The sequence below is a fragment of the Ascidiella aspersa genome, chromosome 1, assembly GCF_963924565.1.
Source record: "Ascidiella aspersa chromosome 1, kaAscAspe10.2, whole genome shotgun sequence".
In the NCBI taxonomy this organism is placed as follows: Eukaryota; Metazoa; Chordata; class Ascidiacea; order Phlebobranchia; family Ascidiidae; genus Ascidiella; species Ascidiella aspersa.
The window spans coordinates 19,876,733-19,894,785 of record NC_139447.1 but is presented as its reverse complement, the minus strand read 5'-3'; the positions used below and the strand labels follow the sequence as shown (position 1 = coordinate 19,894,785).

The 18,053-nt window shown below is 34.9% G+C and overlaps 1 protein-coding gene across 2 annotated transcripts in view; it reads left to right on the top strand.

The window, feature by feature from the left end:
• The first annotated feature begins 594 nt into the window (after positions 1-594).
• LOC146168196 (UNC93-like protein MFSD11) overlaps positions 595-18,053 on the top strand; it is a 35,321-nt gene continuing 17,862 nt past the window's right edge. The window contains exons 1-6 of one of the 2 annotated variants that reach the window (XM_083383315.1): positions 595-942; positions 8,858-8,931; positions 9,000-9,107; positions 9,173-9,252; positions 9,342-9,497; positions 17,007-17,205. In XM_083383315.1, coding sequence (XP_083239441.1) covers positions 829-942; positions 8,858-8,931; positions 9,000-9,107; positions 9,173-9,252; positions 9,342-9,497; positions 17,007-17,205 — 731 coding nt within the window. In that variant the 5' untranslated portion in view covers positions 595-828. The remainder of the gene's footprint in view (positions 943-8,857; positions 8,932-8,999; positions 9,108-9,172; positions 9,253-9,341; positions 9,498-17,006; positions 17,206-18,053) is intronic. The other variant, XM_083383316.1, reaches the window with a different exon arrangement.

Sequence of the window (18,053 nt, the reverse complement as noted above, 5' to 3'; positions counted from 1 at the left end):
CACTCGCCTTCGTACTATTAGAAGAAAATGATCCTATATTCTACTTTAAACATGTTTGCTGATGAGTCAAATAACCTGTTAGGAAAAAAGTGTTACAAAACGTTAAGAAAGGTTTCAGTTATAATAAATACCACAAATTTAAGTTTACTTGCAAATTGAAAAAAAAGAGACAGTTTTTGTTTGGTTTTGCAATCCTACCTAGATAGGTAGTTGCCCGTGGCCCCCCAATGACCGCTCTGTGCCCCCTCCCCCACCCCCAGGGGGCCGAGGGCCAGGGTTGAGAAACCCTGCCCTAGTCTCCTACCTAAATATGCATCCATCCACCCAAACTGTCAGCATATATGGTATTGCTGGCTTCCCCAAATTGCAAATTTCAAGTGTTAATAAAATTTATGTTATAAAATCATGTTTGAGATAACTTAAGTTGGCAAAAGCTGGCAAACATTGCAATCAACAGATACAACACACTTTATACACATAGGAGGAAAAATGAAAAAAAAGTTAACTTTTCTCATGCGGCGTCCATACAACTTTCACATGCGGCATTTTGGAACCGCTGGTAATAACTACCAAGGATAGAGCACTACTGAGTTTGAAAGCCATATTTAAGCTTGATCGTGACTGAATGCTACTCGTGATCGCTCATAGTTTAATTCACTGTAAGCAATGATACTATCCTTTTGCTTAATTTATGTGTGATGTATGTTCAGGTGATTACCTTCCGAACTGCTTGCTTTTCATTGGCTTTGGAAACCTCCTGTTTTGATTTTTGTTCAACTGTTTCAGGTAAATAATTTTCTATGAAATTTTAGATTACTTTGTAGAAATATGGATGATCGAACCATCGACGTGAAGCCCAGTATAAAGTTTTACAATGTTGTTGTTTTGGGAATTGCTTTTATGCTGATGTTTACAGGATTTCAAACATGTGGAATGGTTGAGGTAAAATATCTGCTGTAATTTTGTTATTAGTTTAGGCGAAAATTGGCAAACAATTTTTTACATTATGACCTTTATAAAAGAGTATATACATATATTATAGCAAGTTTGTGATTTTGCATGATGCAAGTGTAAATAATAATGGTTAATACAGAACGATTGAAGTTGATAAAAAAATTACCTGCAAAATGCCAAGACCACACTCTGTCAATATTGTTGGCAAAATGTTTTGTTATTTTGAAAAGCATGATTTTCTTGCTGCATGCAGTTATGTTAGCCAATTCTTGTTTTCTTTTCAAATCAAATTGGTTTTTGGCGAGTGTTATTTCCCTGGGTGAGTTACGATTCTGCCAGCCTTTTGGTGACAAGCATTCGGCCAAAATATTGTTTTTTTAGTAATGCAGTTGTGTTCTTAAAAGATAAGTGCTGTGTTTACCTAATGGATGTATAAACCTTGTCATATTTAGGAATAAACAAGGGACTAATTGTTTAGAAAAGTCCATGAATGCCAGACAAAACTCAGTATTCCCAAAACTAAAAAAATGAAAAACAACAAAATCTGCTAAGCGCTTTGACGACTGAGTGCTTCTTTTTGAGATTGTGACACACAATACTCTAGCAAAGCTATTAATTTAGGTCAGACCATTTTTATACATGTTAAAAGATATATTATTCATTCGAATTACGATATACTGAGGATGCCTTGATGACACCCTGCCCTTGATCATTAGAAATAGCAACCAGGGTGTCTCACACTATGATTAAAAAATAGTGGTCCACAGCTATTAGAACCGTGGATTATAGGCTTACATCCTGTTTTAGCTGGGACAGTTCCAGTTTTTAGGGCTTTGTCCTGGCGTCCCATTTATAAACAAAATAGTCTCACTTAAGCATTTTGTTAGCTAACGTTGTCCGAAACTGCATGTTTTTTTATTAACAATGTGTCATGGCTTGTAAATGGATTTTTTTTCAAAATTAACAAAACAGAGTCCAACCGCTTTGCATTCCCAGTTTAGGTTGGATTCAGATTCAAAGTTCTTTTTAAAATCTGACTCCGTTCCTGTTGCCGTTTAGAACGGTTAAGTATCGGTTTAGCCTTGGTTCAACCAAACTGTTTCAAAACAGTTTAGAGATACAGTGTTTAAAAAAAGTGCCTATTAATTGAGCTACGCACGACCAATGAAATGCCAAAATTAATTTTATTCAAGCTCCAAAAAAAGTGTCTAACTTGGTTTTTATTTCAGCTGTAGGTTAACAAAAAACTAAAAGTGCCTAAATTAGTTTTATTCACACTCCATATGACCAATAAAAAATTGGCCAAATTACTGAAAAAATCAAAGTCAGAATAAAATTATTTTAAGAAAACACAATAAATGTAATACTTAATCTAGTTTATGGTGTAATTTAAGTAGGGCTTTTAAACTTGCCATTATGTTTATATTGAAAAGACACAATAGACTAGAGTGAAACGCAAAAAATGCACTTAGATATAATTAGATTCAAATTTACGCTGTATCGTAGTTAAAATGGCGAAAAGAATGTAAGGATTGGTCTCGTGCCCAGTTTGTAAAATTAGAGGCAGGGTGGATGTGGTGGGCCGTATCTGTGGGCCATAGGTTACCCGGCCCTGATTAACACGATTCAGGACTATTAGTAATGGACAATCCTTAATTATGTGGTCTATGGCGGTGCTTTTCAACCGGTGTGCACGGTGCACCCTAGGGTGTACAAAAATATGCATAGGGTGCACCAGTACGAAAAGGTATACAAGGGTGCATCAAAACTTTTAATGAACCAATAATATTTGACATTCAGGATAATAGAAAAACAGATGTAGGTTTAAACTGATGTATTAAAATGCTGTTGTATGACATGCAATAGTATTCGCAAGCGGCCTGCAGCCATATTCAAAACTAATATGCATAATGATTTTTCATATCGCTTTTTATATCAGTTTACCTTTTAAGTAAACAGGGTGCATAAGTTCGTCACAACACTTTAAGGGTTCACCAAACAAAAAAAGGTTGAAAAGCACTGGTCTATGGTCTGTTCTCTGGTACCACACTCACAGTCTACTGATGGGGCTACACCCTATTTGTGCATTGATGCACTGAAGCACCCAACACCACTTATCAACCGGGTGCGCCTAACTCATTATGCTCTGGAAAGTGACATTCTCATGACTACTGATCCATCATCGTTGATAAAGTCGTGGAAGCTGTTGTTGCCCGAATGCCAATCCATTTTCCAAATGTGGTTCGTCCAATAGCCTGCATTGTTACTGGTCGTCCAGGAACTTTGTGAGCTGAAGAGCGGAGTGCACCAGGCAGATTGTAAGTGTAAATGTTGGAGAGGCGAGATGTCAGGATTGATTCTTGTTGGAACGCCGTTCTTGATAGCTGTAGTCTTAGTTTGTTGTTTCGCGTGTCAGGCTGAAGCTCGTATTCTGGATGAGCTTCTTAATCATGCGGACCCTGTACCTATAGTGGAGCAGACAAAGAAAATTGCATGTTAGGCATTGATGTCCCACGGTGTCATAGGCAGCTTTGAGGTTAATAAACACAGCACCAACCTTCTTTTTAGCTGAAAAGATGTCCTCTATGTCATGTGTGATTAATCTTTTTATCTCATGTCCAATTTATCTCCTGTTCCTGAGGCCCGCCTTTTCTCTTAAAAATGAATAGTTGGTTTAAGTTGTGATTCAACGGATTTGGCTGATATAGGGCACTGATGTGAAAATTTTCCAACTCGGCCCATTAGATTGTTGAAAGTGCTCCACACCTTTTCACTTAACAGCACTTTTGTCTTGGTTGGTCAAGATGTGTTATATGTGCCGATGCTGCACTGTCGCTGGCTGCCACATTTAAAGTTTCCATGATTAAAGTATTCTGGCGTTGGCACTAATGGAATGGCTTGTTTGGTGAAGATATGACAGCGTTGCGGAAAACTAGGTAGGCTGTGTCAACATTGGAGTAAGAAGTTCTTTGGAGATTTCTTTAATAGGTATGGTGAAAACAGTCTACTTCGCTAAATTTTCAGCATTGTGTCGGTCTGGTTGGGGCAGTCATAGCTTGCCTGGTTGCAGTGATTAAAGTTGGAAAATGATGTGATCTTGAGAGTTTCTCTAGCAATTATCTCGCCGGAATCAAAGTTCCCAGCATGCCGGAGAGGATGTGTGAGCACTGTGTTGGGTATCAGTGTTAATTTGGTGCATTTGTTATATTGTTTCAACCAACAGCCACTGATGCGAGTTTTGAATCTGATTCGAGTGGACAAATGCAGCTATGCCATGCATTTTGGTTAAAGTTTACCCAGTTAGTTCAAAGTTGGAAACAGCTAGCTTTTCTTTATTGTAGCAGAGCGTTTCATGAAGAAGTTTGAAAAGGACCTTATGTTTATGGGCCAGATGTTCAACAACACTTATTTAGCTAGCTAAGTCCTTCTGTGTTCAACTGCAAAATGGTAGTGTTCTTGAAAGAGGTGATCTTGAGATCTTTTGTTTATCATTGTTTGTTAATGATTTAACAAGTTGGTCACATGAAGGTATGTGCCAGTTAATTACTCTACATGAAGGTAATTACATTCCCTAAACAAAATGTTTTACTTCAAAAATGTTGAAATTCGCTTGAACTGCCAGAAAATTCATTTCTTTAGTTGGAAGAATTTTTTGAGAGTTCTGTGGTATGCAAGATGCCTTTGGCACACGAAAAAATTGATTTATATATGTAGTTGAAATAGCCAAAAATGTAGTTTTTTACAAGATTTAAGAGAGAAAAAAGGAACAATGGGCAAACCTCTCAAGGAAGCGTCGCGGCAATACTCCTAAAATGGTCATAGCAAGTGTCTCTTTTAAACAGCGGTCACATGTTTTTGCGCCGGTGTCGCATTTATTGCTCCAGTTTACCAGTTAAGCAATTTATACTTTTGAATTTTTAAACTGTAGTGAATACTGCAACGTTTGGGCATAAGTGAAAATGGTTTTCCATTTTAAAATATTTAGCCCTCTGACAAAGATGCTATGCTATCCGTAACATCACACTTTGTTACGTGTGAGTTGCCACAGGGCCATTCCGTGTCAATTCACACAGTCAAGAAATTCAACCTCTCCGATTTTCCTTAAATTTTACACCTTTTTCACTATCCTATATAATGAACACCTGCAAAATTTGAGCGTAATTTGTCGACAAACGCCAGAGTTATGAAGCTTTTAGTTTGGGGGGATCTGCCGAGGGGACGCAATTTTTCTATTTTGGATCATGTTTGACGCCCTATTACTTCTAAACTAAATAAGGTAACAACCCAAATTTTTTACAGGTGCTAGTTCTTCTACCAAATATTAAAAAAAAACATAGTTTACATTGTCACTCTAAAAGGTCAAAGGTCATAGACATCCAAAGTTGGCCTTTCCGAGCACTCGGCTAAAATTTTCCCTAACTTTAAAACCTCGCCAAGACCCCATTTTTTATTGGATTTGGCTAAAAATGGGTTGAAATGTTGTTTATAGGATTCTCTCTGAAAATATTAAAGGGGTTGGGAGATATTTATTGTGAAACATGGGTTGAAATAAAAAAAAGCAAAAATTGGGGTCCTTTTAATATTCCGGTTACCTATGACCCCAGTGAAAATTTGCACTGACATTTTGTCCACATATTTACTAAGATATGACAAGTCTACCATGCAAAATTAATTCATGGTTCTCAATGTTTTCTGATAGAAATGCTGTGTCAAATTTGGACAAAAACGCGAAAAATTACAAATGAAAAAAAATTAAAATGTATTTGTAATTGTGTTTTAACAATTGTTATCTAACAAAACACAAGTGTTATACTTATGACTGTATTGTACAACTTGATAACTGAAGTATTTTTTCTATTTTTTGGCCAGATTACTGTATTTAAAAAAAATCATACATTTCTCGCCAGGCACGTTGCCACATTTGTTGTGTTATGTAAAACCTTATTTTCTGTAATAGCAAAGAATTTACACTAGCAAACTAAAACTCACTTTTATACTATTCAAAATTGTGAAACAATAAACAACTTGATTGTGATATAGATGCTGACATAATTACATTGCCAAAATGGGAGGGGCAAGAGTTTAAAAAAATTAAGCCAATGGGGGGGCATCACAAAAAGTTTGAGAACCCCTTAATAGAGGTTGTCAAATTTTTAGTTTTAATACAATATATTGTTTAATGTTATAAACAGTTAGAAGAAGGCATCAAAGTTATACCTTTAATAATAAGGTTCAAGCATTAGCCTAGTGATCGAACAAACTTAACTGAGCATCTGAAAAGCCTGGATGACTTTATTAAATCATTGTGTGATACCTTTCTCGCTTCGAAGGCTCATCACTTTATTAGTTAATCACAATCAAGTTACTTGAAACAAATTAAACGTAATTTAGCTGTTGATGAAGTCGTAATATTACTTGATATTGCTGAGAACTACTCATTTATTTTCCAATATGCCGTGTAGGATTTCAACAGTAATCACTCAACAATCCTTCACCCTTTTGTAATATACTACAAAAAATATGGAGCTTTAACATCAAAAAGCTTGCTTGCAAAATCAGATTATTTTGAACATTTAACAAGCACAGTGCATGCATTCATTGACCAAATAGTTCCAATTATTATCAAATCACTTGGTTCTCCAAAAAAAAAAAGATCTTTTTCAATGGATTTCGGAACTGAAACTAAGTGGCATTTCTTTGCTAATTCTCATGGCAAAAGTCCATGTAATAGAATTGGTAGAACCACCAAAAGATTAGCTGCATGTGTAGGTCTTCAAGCAGAAACCAACGACCAAATTTTACCAATCAGAATCAAATCTGCAAGCCACATATTGGCCTACATTTGTATCATTTTTCGGCAGTTGTGATTGACCTTGTTTCACATCTGCAAGGGCAAATGAAATATCATCTGACAGTCAACGCATTTTTAAAGACTGACATGATTGTGGAATGAAGCTATGATGTGATTGTGTGCCTGTTATTGTTTTACACCATGCATATCACTTTTCCAATTCAAATTTTGTGTTGAGGTCTTTAATTTTAGTTGAGGAAAGCCAAATATATTAAATCCCAGAACTGAGATCTTGTGCCCATTGGAAAAGATCTTGTGGTGTAAAAATTTGGTTGTTGGTTGCTGCTTGAAGACTTGCACATGCAAAAAAATATTTTAGTGGTTCCACCAATCCCATCACATTTGGTGATGTCCAAATGGAACCCCTACACGGCATCTTGGACAACTCAGCGAAATCAAGTAATATTACAACTTCATCATCAGCTAAATTCTGTTTATTTTGTTTCAAGTATATTTTTTATGAATTGCTAATGAAGCAATGGGTCTTCAAAGCAAGAAAGGGGCCACACACTGATTTAATTAAGTCATCCAGGCTTTCAGATGCTCAGTTAATTTCGTTCTATTAATATGACCCTATTGCTCAAACTTATTATAAAAGATAAAAAACTGGTGTGTTTGTCTAACTGTTTATAACATTTAACAATATATTGTATTTCAACTAAAAAATTGACAACCTCTATTTTAGGGGTTCTCAAACTTTTGGTCCGCACCCCCATTGGCTTAATTTAGCGAAACCCTTGCAAAATGTAATTATGTCAGCATCTATATCACAATCAAGTTATTATTTCACAATTTTGAATTGTATAAAATTGAGTTATAGTTTGCTGCTACTCACTGCCATTTCAGAAAATAAGGTTTTACATAGCACAACACATGGGGCAGTGTGCATGGCGAGAAATGCATGACTTTTTTGTAAATTATACAGTAATCTGGCCAAAAAATAGAAAAATACTTCAGTTATCAAGTTGTACATTACATTCACAAGTATAACACTTGTGTTTTGTGAGGTAACAATTGTTAAAAACACAATTACAAATACATTTTAATTTTTTTTTTTATTCGTAATTTTTCGCGTTTTTGTCCAAATTTGACACAGAATTTCTATCAGAAAACATTGAGAACCATGAATTAATTTTGCATGGTAGACTTGTCATACCTTAGTAAATATGTGGACAAAATGTCAGTGCAAATTTTCACTGGGGTCATGGGTAACCGGGATATCAAAAGGACCCCACTTTTTGCTTTTTTCGATTTCAACCCATGTTTCACAATAAATATCTCCCAACCCCTTTAATATTTTGTACTGAAATTTTTCGCAGTTCAGAGAGAATTCTATAAACAACACTTCAACCTATTTTTTTTTAGCCAAATCCAATAAAAAATGGGGTCTTGGTGAGGTTTTAAAATTAGGGAAAATTTTAGCTGATTGCTCGGAAAGGCCAACTTTGGATGTCTATGACCTTTGACCTTTTAGAAAGACAATGTAAACTATGTTTTGTTTTGTAATATTTGGTAGAATTACTATCACCTGTAAAAAAATTGGGTTGTTACCTTATTTAGTTTAGCAGTAATAGGGCGTCAAACATAGTCCAAAATAGAAAAATTGCCCCCTTGGCAGACCCCCCAAACTATAAGCTTCATAACTCTTGCATTTCTCAACCAATTACGCTCAAATTTTGCAGGTGTTCATTATATAGGATAGTGAAAAGGTGTGTAAAATTTAAGAAATATTGGAGAGGTTGAATTTCTTGACTGTGTGAATTGACACGGAATGGCCCTACATTCTTTTTTCATGATCATGGTTTATCCTTGACGCAAAATTTACACGAGGCTAGCAAATCTTCACAGACAATCAGACTTGTTACACTGTTGTTTAACTAGAAAACATATCTCGTTTATTGGAACAGCCAAACTGGAATCCAGGCAGATAATGCAGTTCCCAAGTAAAGTCGCGTATTTAGTGTCATCATTAAAAATAAATGTAAATATGAATCTGGATAATGATGATACACTTAAACATCACTAATCTGTTTTGTATTTTATATTTTCTAGCAAACTGTTCTTAACAGCTACATTAACGAAACTTCCAATTCCACCTCACAGTTTTCAGGAAGTGGCTATACCAGGTTTGAGTGAAATTCAAAACAATAGCTTTAAATAAATTAGTGATATAACTGTTATTTATTATATTTAGCCTTGCAATTATATATATTGTGTTTGCATTTGCCAATTGGATAGCTCCTTCGGTTGTTAGCATTTTTGGTCCAAAGCTATGTATGATTTTCGGGGGAATAACCTATACGTAAGTAAGAATAAGGTTATGGATTCTGCTTTTCTTTGAACTGACCCAACAATATTTTATTTTAGGTTATATCTGGCAAGTTTTATAAAACCATTGACAGTAACATTGTATATTGGCTCTGTTATTATTGGAATTGGCGCAGCAGGTTAGTTGGATATTGTACAATATATTTACTCATTTTATTTATTTATGACTTGTGTGTGCTGTTTCTGCATTTCTTTTCAATGAATGCAGTGCTGTGGACTGCTCAAGGAAACTTTCTGACTCTCAACTCTGATGAAGAAACAATGGGAAGAAACAGTGGCATATTTTGGGCATTGTTGCAATGTAGTTTATTATTTGGAAATATTTATGTGTTTTTTTCTTGGCAAGGGGTGTCAACAATTGGAGGTAAGTGTTCTGATATTCATATGTTTTTTCATTCTTGTGCATGAACCAAAATCAGTGCTCAAGGTACCCAAATTATCGTTGGTAAAATTGATTTTTGACGGGGTTGTACATAGGGATGTTCAAAGTAGAATATCGGATCCTTGAAAGTGGATTTGAATCCAATTTTGCTGTTTATATGGGGTAATTTGAACCAACATAAATTTAATTACAAAGTGCGCTTTTCAGAAGGCCGTGTGTGACGTATTTGGACTGACGCGCGATTGGACTTTGGACTCACGGTATTGGTAAAATACGCTGACTTTGCATGTCAACGTTTTGCTTTGCATTGGTGCTACATAAGTTTCATTCCTAAGTGCGTTTTTTAGAAGGCCGTGTGTGACATATTTGGACTGACCGCGCGGTTGGACTTTGGACTCACAGTAGTCGTAAAATACGCTGACTTTGTATGTTAACGTCTCACCTCGCATTGGTGCTGCGTAAATTTCTTAATTAAGAAGAAGGAAATGCCATGTGCAAGGTCTTAAGGTGTTTGGGAACATTTTATTGCGCCGGACCAACAAAATCATGTTACATGCAGAAACTGTATTGTTAAGCTTGGCGTTGATAAAAAAAATCCATTGTTGGCTTCATTAGCATAATAAAGTTGAGTTTGTGTTGTATTTTTGTTAGTGTAAGAAAATTATTGTTCTGACTTCATTGATCAAAGAAATCAATTCAAACAACAAGCAGACAAACCAGATTAACTCCATATGTTCGCCCCAAAATCACCCCTTATCAAAGCAATACACTTACCAAACTACTAACAAATGTACTTGTTGATTTACGACTAATTTACCTTGTAGCAGGGGATCATTTAAAATTTTGATAAAACATAAGGCTCCTGGTTATGAGTTGCCTAGTAGAGCCACCTTTACCAGAAGGATAACTGACATGTTTTTTTTTTCAATAATATTCAATTATTTCAAATAAGATGTTGTCCTTTAAATTGTTGTGTTGTCATACAGATGCCAAATATTCATAAATCATTAAAATTCCTTAACATATTACATAAGGATTCAATATTCTGGATTTGTTATTCTAGATTCGAAACATACTTTTCTAGAATACCTTGTGATTCTACTTTGAACATCCCTAGTTATACGCTTTTCCTCAATTTACAAATGTCAAGTCCACATCAGACATAGCGCACCACTGCTTGTTGGTCATCCCTTTGATAACTGTTTAGATATAAACATCTGTGACGTCACTAGAATCATAGGAATTTCATACAATGCTCCATTACGCAGACAAAATACCCGGCCCAGGTTAAAACCTTTCACAATAAGCGCGATATACCTTTTGCAATAAGCGCGATATATGGATTATAAGCTTATTGCAAAGGTTTCGGCCTTTTGCAATAAGCGCAATATATTACGTGCATTCATGCAATGCCCCGATTTTGAGTAGTTAAAAATGTATGAGGCCATCAAGCTGTTGATTGTTGATCACCATCGCATATGTTGTACCATTTTCTTGTAAGTGTAAATGAATGTGTAATTTAAATTGTGACCGAAAGTCATGTTCTGTATTGTGTATAAAACAGTTCGGGTAAATACTTTCCACAACTAAGTAGGATGCGGCCCTCGTGAAAGCAACAACAAAATTAGGCCCCACATTTTGGCAAACACGCTGCACGTCCATAACTAATTCAGATTTTAAGGACCAAATAATTTCTAGGTATAGGTTAAACAAAATGTAAGATTCCATCATGCTGTGGCCTCATAATAACTATTACATATTATGTTGTACTCTCTGTCATTTGCTTGAGCCGCGTGTTATTGCCGATGATTAAAAAGGCAATTTACCATGTTACTAAAATGTAATGTTATGAACAGCATAATATCCAGGCTTGAGTGCTTGTGTAAAGTGGTTAACATTTTAATTTTCCCTAAATAAAGCATTTCAGATTCCCTAATCATTTAATATTATACAGCCTATAGGTGTTGGTTGTACCTTAACTATTTTGTTGCTGATTGTGCCTGAAATGAGTTAACCAAATGCTTCCCCGCAATTGGGAGTCCCACCTTTTAGCCTTGGTGGAAGTGGCATTTAATCGGATGGCGTGTTATAAATTATTGCATTTATCTGCACAACTGTGAAACATCTAATTGTTCGTCTTTGTAAACTAAAATTTTACAATATGTAAAAACAGTAATATGTAGCCAAATTGCAATATTGTGTGCTTTTTATGTCTAACGGCTTAGCACCTTTAAGCATGACTAAATGCCTAACGGCTTCGCCAAACATCTTTTACAGAACAAAAACCTGTGACGTATATCGATAGGGAACCACTCACAAACGTAAAACGTTAAGTTGTAGCAGCCATTGTTTGCATTGCGTGATATTTAAGCAAATAGGTAAACCCGGTAACATACTGCATCCAACGCAAGTAAAATCTCGTTTAAAACTGAAAATGGGTAACTGTTGAAACCGCCGCATTAAATACAATATTTTGCGAACTCTACCTAACTTTGTGCGGTAACATACTTCAAGAAGTTCTTAAACAAAAAAGTCGGAAACATTAAAATTTGTTTCAATTAAGGCAATATACTTAATTGGATTTTTATTTCCATGCAGGTAATTGCAGTGGAAAGTATTTTATATGCAACAAAATATGTAACCAAAAAGCAATTTTCAAAGAAACAAATTCATTTATTCGTCTTGTGAGATTAAATTACTATTTTTACACAGTTTGTTGTACAATGCAACAAAGTTTGTTACCAAAAAGCAATTTTGGAACCACTCACAAACATTAAACCTTAAAGCAAATACGCAATCCCGGTACCATATTGCGTCCAACGTAAGTAAAATTGGTTACTTTAAAATCGCCACATCAAATGGGAAATTTTGTGAACGTTAACAGACATCAAGAAGTTCTTAAACATAAAGTCTTAAGTTGGGAACAGTAAAATTTGTTTTTATTAAGGCAATATACCTTATTTGATTTTGTGATTTTCGATTAGGGGTGACTTTGGGGCGAAAATATGGGTCAATCTGGTTTGTCTGCTTGGTCTTTGAATTGATTCTTCTGACCTGTGAAGTCTGAACAATGATTTTCTCACACTTTACAAAATTAACATTTGATGTTTTTTTTCAAGTGCTTCAATAAACTGCCAGTGCTATTGCAATAGGCAAGCTGAACATTACAATTTGTGACATGATTTAAAAAAAAAATGTGACGTGATTTTGTTGGTCCGGTGCAGTAAAATGTTCCCAAACACCTGAATACCTTGCACATGGCATTTCTTTCTCCTTAGTCAAAACTCTGTCTGTGCGTTTCAACCGCAATTACATAAAATGGTGATACATGCCTTAGCACCAACCCATAACGTTACCATACAAACAAAGTCGCACTTAGGGATAAAATCTATGCAGCACCAATGCAAAGTGAAACGTTTACATCCAAAGTCAGCGTATTCTACGAATACCGTGAGTCCGAAGTCGCGTGGTTAGTCCAAATACGTCACACACGGCATTCTGAAAATCGCACTTTGGAATGAAATTTATATCGGTTCCAATTACCCAATATAAACAGCAAAATTGGATTTGAATCCAAAGTGGCAAGGATCCGATATTCTACCTTGAACATCCCTAACCGGGACCGTCACTCTACCCACTGAACTACACAGGCTCAAAGGATAGCATGCAAAGGAACATCCATAGTACCATTACATATGGGGTTGCGCTTGTTGTGTATATATTTTGTCTTTTTAAATATAACTTTTAAATTTTATTAATTTCACTTTGGTTTGCGGTTTACTATATCTGTTCCATGTTCTATGGCAGGGATGGCAAACCTTTTCATCATGTGGGTCACAAATATGACCTTTATCCTTACAAAATGCTCAAGTCACAGGTCATATATTTAATTATTTGCTAATTTTATGCGAAACTTTGCTGCTGTGTCGTTTAAAGTGTTATCATCTGAGTTGGTAATTGTTGGAAGATTTTTTAAATTCTGATTTCCATGAATATTACGAACCTAAATAGTTAATAATGCTGCAGCATTTTTTTTGAGATTACTGGGTATTTACAATTTTTGGTCTGCAGGCCCTTAATTTTGTGCCACCCTTAACGTTTTACAGCAATAAACAATATGCTTTAGGTTGTCTGCTTTTCTGCATGCATTTGTTGAAGTGCAGTTAATGTAGGCCAATACTCGTCACCCCTAAAACACTTTTGCACGACCCACAGATTGGGCAGCCTTGATATAAACAGTATAGTATTTTTTTTGCATTTATCATTTTCTGAAAATGATTGATAACATTGCGGTATTTCTAAACAGACAACCGGGTCATTAAAAATCTGTGTTGGGTCAGTTTGTGACCTGCGGGTCAGTGGTTCGCTATCCCTCTTCTATAGTTTTTTTAACTTGTTTCTGCAAGCAGAAACAGATGTGGGTCAAAAATTCATCGTCTTAATTTATGGCTTAGATGCGAAAGGGGTAGTTGTCAGGGGTTCATTTTCTTATATATTGGTTTTATAAACAATTTGCAAACAAAATACTTTATTTATTTATTTTTATGTGTGACGCTCATAAATTGAAACTCTAATTCCAAGAGTCAGTGACAAACTGGAACTTGACACCTAAAATCTTTACCTTTAAGAAAGGTTTCGAGATTTTTTTGCGTATGATCCAATCTGGTGACACAGTTCATGAACGTCATATAAACAAAGCTTCTCGAAATGCTGCCCTGCGTTCTACGATAGGTGAAACTTTATTATATGGTTTTGCCCCTCATAAATTTGAATAAATTCAAATACGGCAAGGTATTTGGGGAATAGGCGAAAAATATATTTGATAAATAGACTTTATGTAGATAATGCTATGGCCATGTTATTACATTTTGGCCAGCTAACATTTTAAAAAAGAAAATATAATTTTATTCTAAAATATGGTTTAGCGCCTATGTTTTACTATACTTTTGCAAATTCTACTCTGTTACTATATTTTTTACCGTGTCTGGTACGTGCAATCACTGTTAAAACAGACTTTTTATCGGTTGCAGGTGCTAACAGAGAGGTCTACTTTACCACCAGATTTGGCATTTAAATTTGCGGCAGTAAAATATGTTGTTTTGTTAGAGCAATAAGTTATTATACTAGCAATAGCCTCTTTCTAAAAGGCAAGTCCCACATGCGGCTTAAAGCGCGCAGCCATTTGCTTCGCCAGAAAAACAAACAAGCAAATTATGAACGACTATCACATTGGAAACATTGCTACCGCTAGATAGGAGTAGACAGCTGTAAAAGAACTAAAACGATGATGTCACACTATTTTTTTGTCCCCCAATTAGAGGCTCCTACAGGTGCAAACTCCCTGAACCTATTATACGCACTTACATACGATTCTATGCCATGCTTGAAAGTTATAACATGTTACAATGTCTACTTTTTCTATAAAAGTCGGTCTGAAACATACCAAAGAAAACCAAAGCAAACCAAAAAAGCAAAAAAAAGATATTCCCCGAAAATAACTTTTCGGCCCATATAATTAGGATTACAAAGAAGGGATGCCTTTCGGCATGGCTTAGACCACACAGTACACATACACACTACAATCAAGATAATGGCCACGTCCCTAAAAATCATTTAAAAATTACATTACTCATAAACAAAACATTTTATTGAATAATTGAAAATTATAACATTTTGGTTCGTATTTACGTTTTAACTTGCTTAAAAACTCTTGGAGGCTGCGAAAAGTTTTTGACCCCAGTAAATTTCTTCTTGCCGTATAAAAGTTGATTTAAAAAACTCTGACAATGGTGCAGGTAGTGGTTCAACACAGGTTTCGGAAGAGTTTGTTTGATGTTCATCCATTTAAAACTACTATGATTTAGTCTATATTGCAATTTACTAAGTTTTATATTGCTGCTGAAATATGGAAAACAGTTTATGTCTAAATGCTTCCCAAAGAAAATAAACAACATGGAACATTATTGAAAATTTAATTTTCTCAATATCAGTGTGTTGAGCCAAAATTTTAGCAAATTACAATTACAATTACTCAGAATGAAAATGCCTCAATTACATTACAATTACATTAAAAACTGTAATTAATTACACCAATTACAATTGATCTAACTCATGATACAGTGACTTCACAACAACTGTGATCTGGCCATTCTCAAGTCAATCAACAATAGCAACTGCTCTTGGTTCGTTATGGTTGATCAAACAACAACTTCAGAAGGACCAGATCACAGTTTCTGTACACGTATGTGTATGCATCTTTTGTTGAGTATACACTTTTGTAACAAAGCAGCAATTAGTCGGAACAATTTACTTACATCATTATATTGTATTGCAAAATTACAAATGAGTAAAGTTCTAAACTAGTGGTTCCCATCTTTTGGGGGCTTGCGGCACCCTTCCTAATATATAAATATTTTGTGGCACCCTTACTAGCATTTTTGCTAAGTGTTTACTCTAAAGTCACAAAAAACTTACTTGAAACAGAACACATTATCTATGCACAAAATAGAAAAACATTATGGATTTGTAGTCCTCCGATGGTATGAAATAAATTGTAATTGTATCAAGAAGCTCACAATTTGAGAAAATAGAGTTTGAAATATCTCTCTGCACCTTGGGAGCGTAAAGAACGACACCCCAGGGTGCTGTGGCAACCAAATGCAATGCAACACAAAGAACTATTTTTATATTTTGTCTGTTTTGTAAAACATTGTTGTGTTTAGTTGTAATTTATTACAAGTGAGATCTGTTAAGTAGTCAAATAATATGCTGCAAGAAATACCAAATTACTAGAAATTGCAAAATCGCTGCATCTGGCATTACATGTGCCACTAGCCTAATAACATTTGATGAACACCTAATAAAGATTAGGTGAAAGGTATAGGTAAGTAATTTGTCGCCAGGCCTTTCTGATTTATGTGTTTTTAGGTATTTTTATAAACATATGTCAAACCTGTGTTCATTGTACACTACAGTCTACAGTAATACATCTAATATTGATTAGCTGCTGTAGTTAAATTTTAGCTCTTACGTCATCATGCACTTTCTAACAATATAAATGCAGTATGTTTTTACCGCTGCATATTTTAACAGGGGGCACTCTGCCACTGTACTATATCTGATCAAAACTGAACAAATTGCCTAGACATTTCTATGTAAATAATGTCAGATAAACATTCATTTAACATTCAAAAAATCAGCATAGCTCAGCTTTCAATGAATACAATGCTTTGTATTGAATGCTTTTTAAATAAATACTTATGATTAGTGCTGCGCATTAGGTCTAACAAGTATAGCGTTTGAAAAGGAAAGACTAGTTGAATGAATTTCCAGCATCTGCATTAAACCATTGAGCAAAAATGACCTATATCATACTAATTCGACGAAAAGCCTTCTGTTGCCATTAGTTTGATGTTTTAGTCCTTTTTAATCTACCTTAACTGGCTTAATTGTAAAGTCAATGGTGTATTTATTTTGGAACTTATTATACAGATAATCAGAGGATACCATTGTTCATTGGATTAACATCTGTTTGTGCTCTTGGAACTGCTACATTTATAATTTTAAAATCCTCTAAAAGCAATTCTTCAGTAAGTGAAGATAAGGCCGAGTCTAGTGAACCAAATGCAATAGAAGATGAATCTGACTTGTCTGTGCTGTTAAATGAAGCTAATGATTCCGTTACAAAAGGGTAAGAAGTTGTGGAACAGTTATACAAAGTGAAACAACATTTCCTAATTTATCTAAATAATTAATTCAATCCCATATCAGCATGGTGTAAATGTGTTTGTGACCATTTTTGATCTTATACATAGTATTTGGTCTTAATCTGTATAAGTGTAACTGTAACTATAGAACTTAATCTCTAGCAATGTAATCTTAAGTATTGACATAGAAAGCAGGAGTATAACTGCCTTTTTTTATTGGATTTTTTTGCAAACTTTAACTAGATAAAGAACATTTTATGTTAGACTTTTTTTTACAAGATTGCTTATTTTTTTAAAGTGTGCATCAAAATGGCCTCAACAGAAAAAACCTGTTTTTTACTAGGATTAAGAGGACCATGTCTAAGTCATTTATTGTCATAGCACATAGACATTTTCGGAAGTTATCAATCCTCCTAAAATTTTTCTCTGTTTTTTTGCACAAAGATGTTACTTATGGCACTTTAAGCATAGTTCTTTCTTAAAGCTTAAAAACCTCTATTGGTTTGTGTACTTTTGTCAGGTCTGGTTTTGGGCTTTGTCATTTTTGCTTAGGTGGCCTTTTAATTATATGGCTTCTTTGTCTTATTCAGTGGTTTTTAACCTTTTTTATTTTTGTAATGAATGGTGCGTATTTAAGTCTAAAATGCTTGCGTGTATAACTATTGTTAATACAAATACTTTCTTTTCCGAAATTACAAAAAGTTTCGCGGCACACTTGACAATATCTCGAGGCACACTAGTGTGCGGCGGCACACAGTTTGGGAATCACTGCTTTAGGGTGTAAATTAGCTATCAATCAAAATATTCAAATCTGCTGACGGGACAGAAAAAT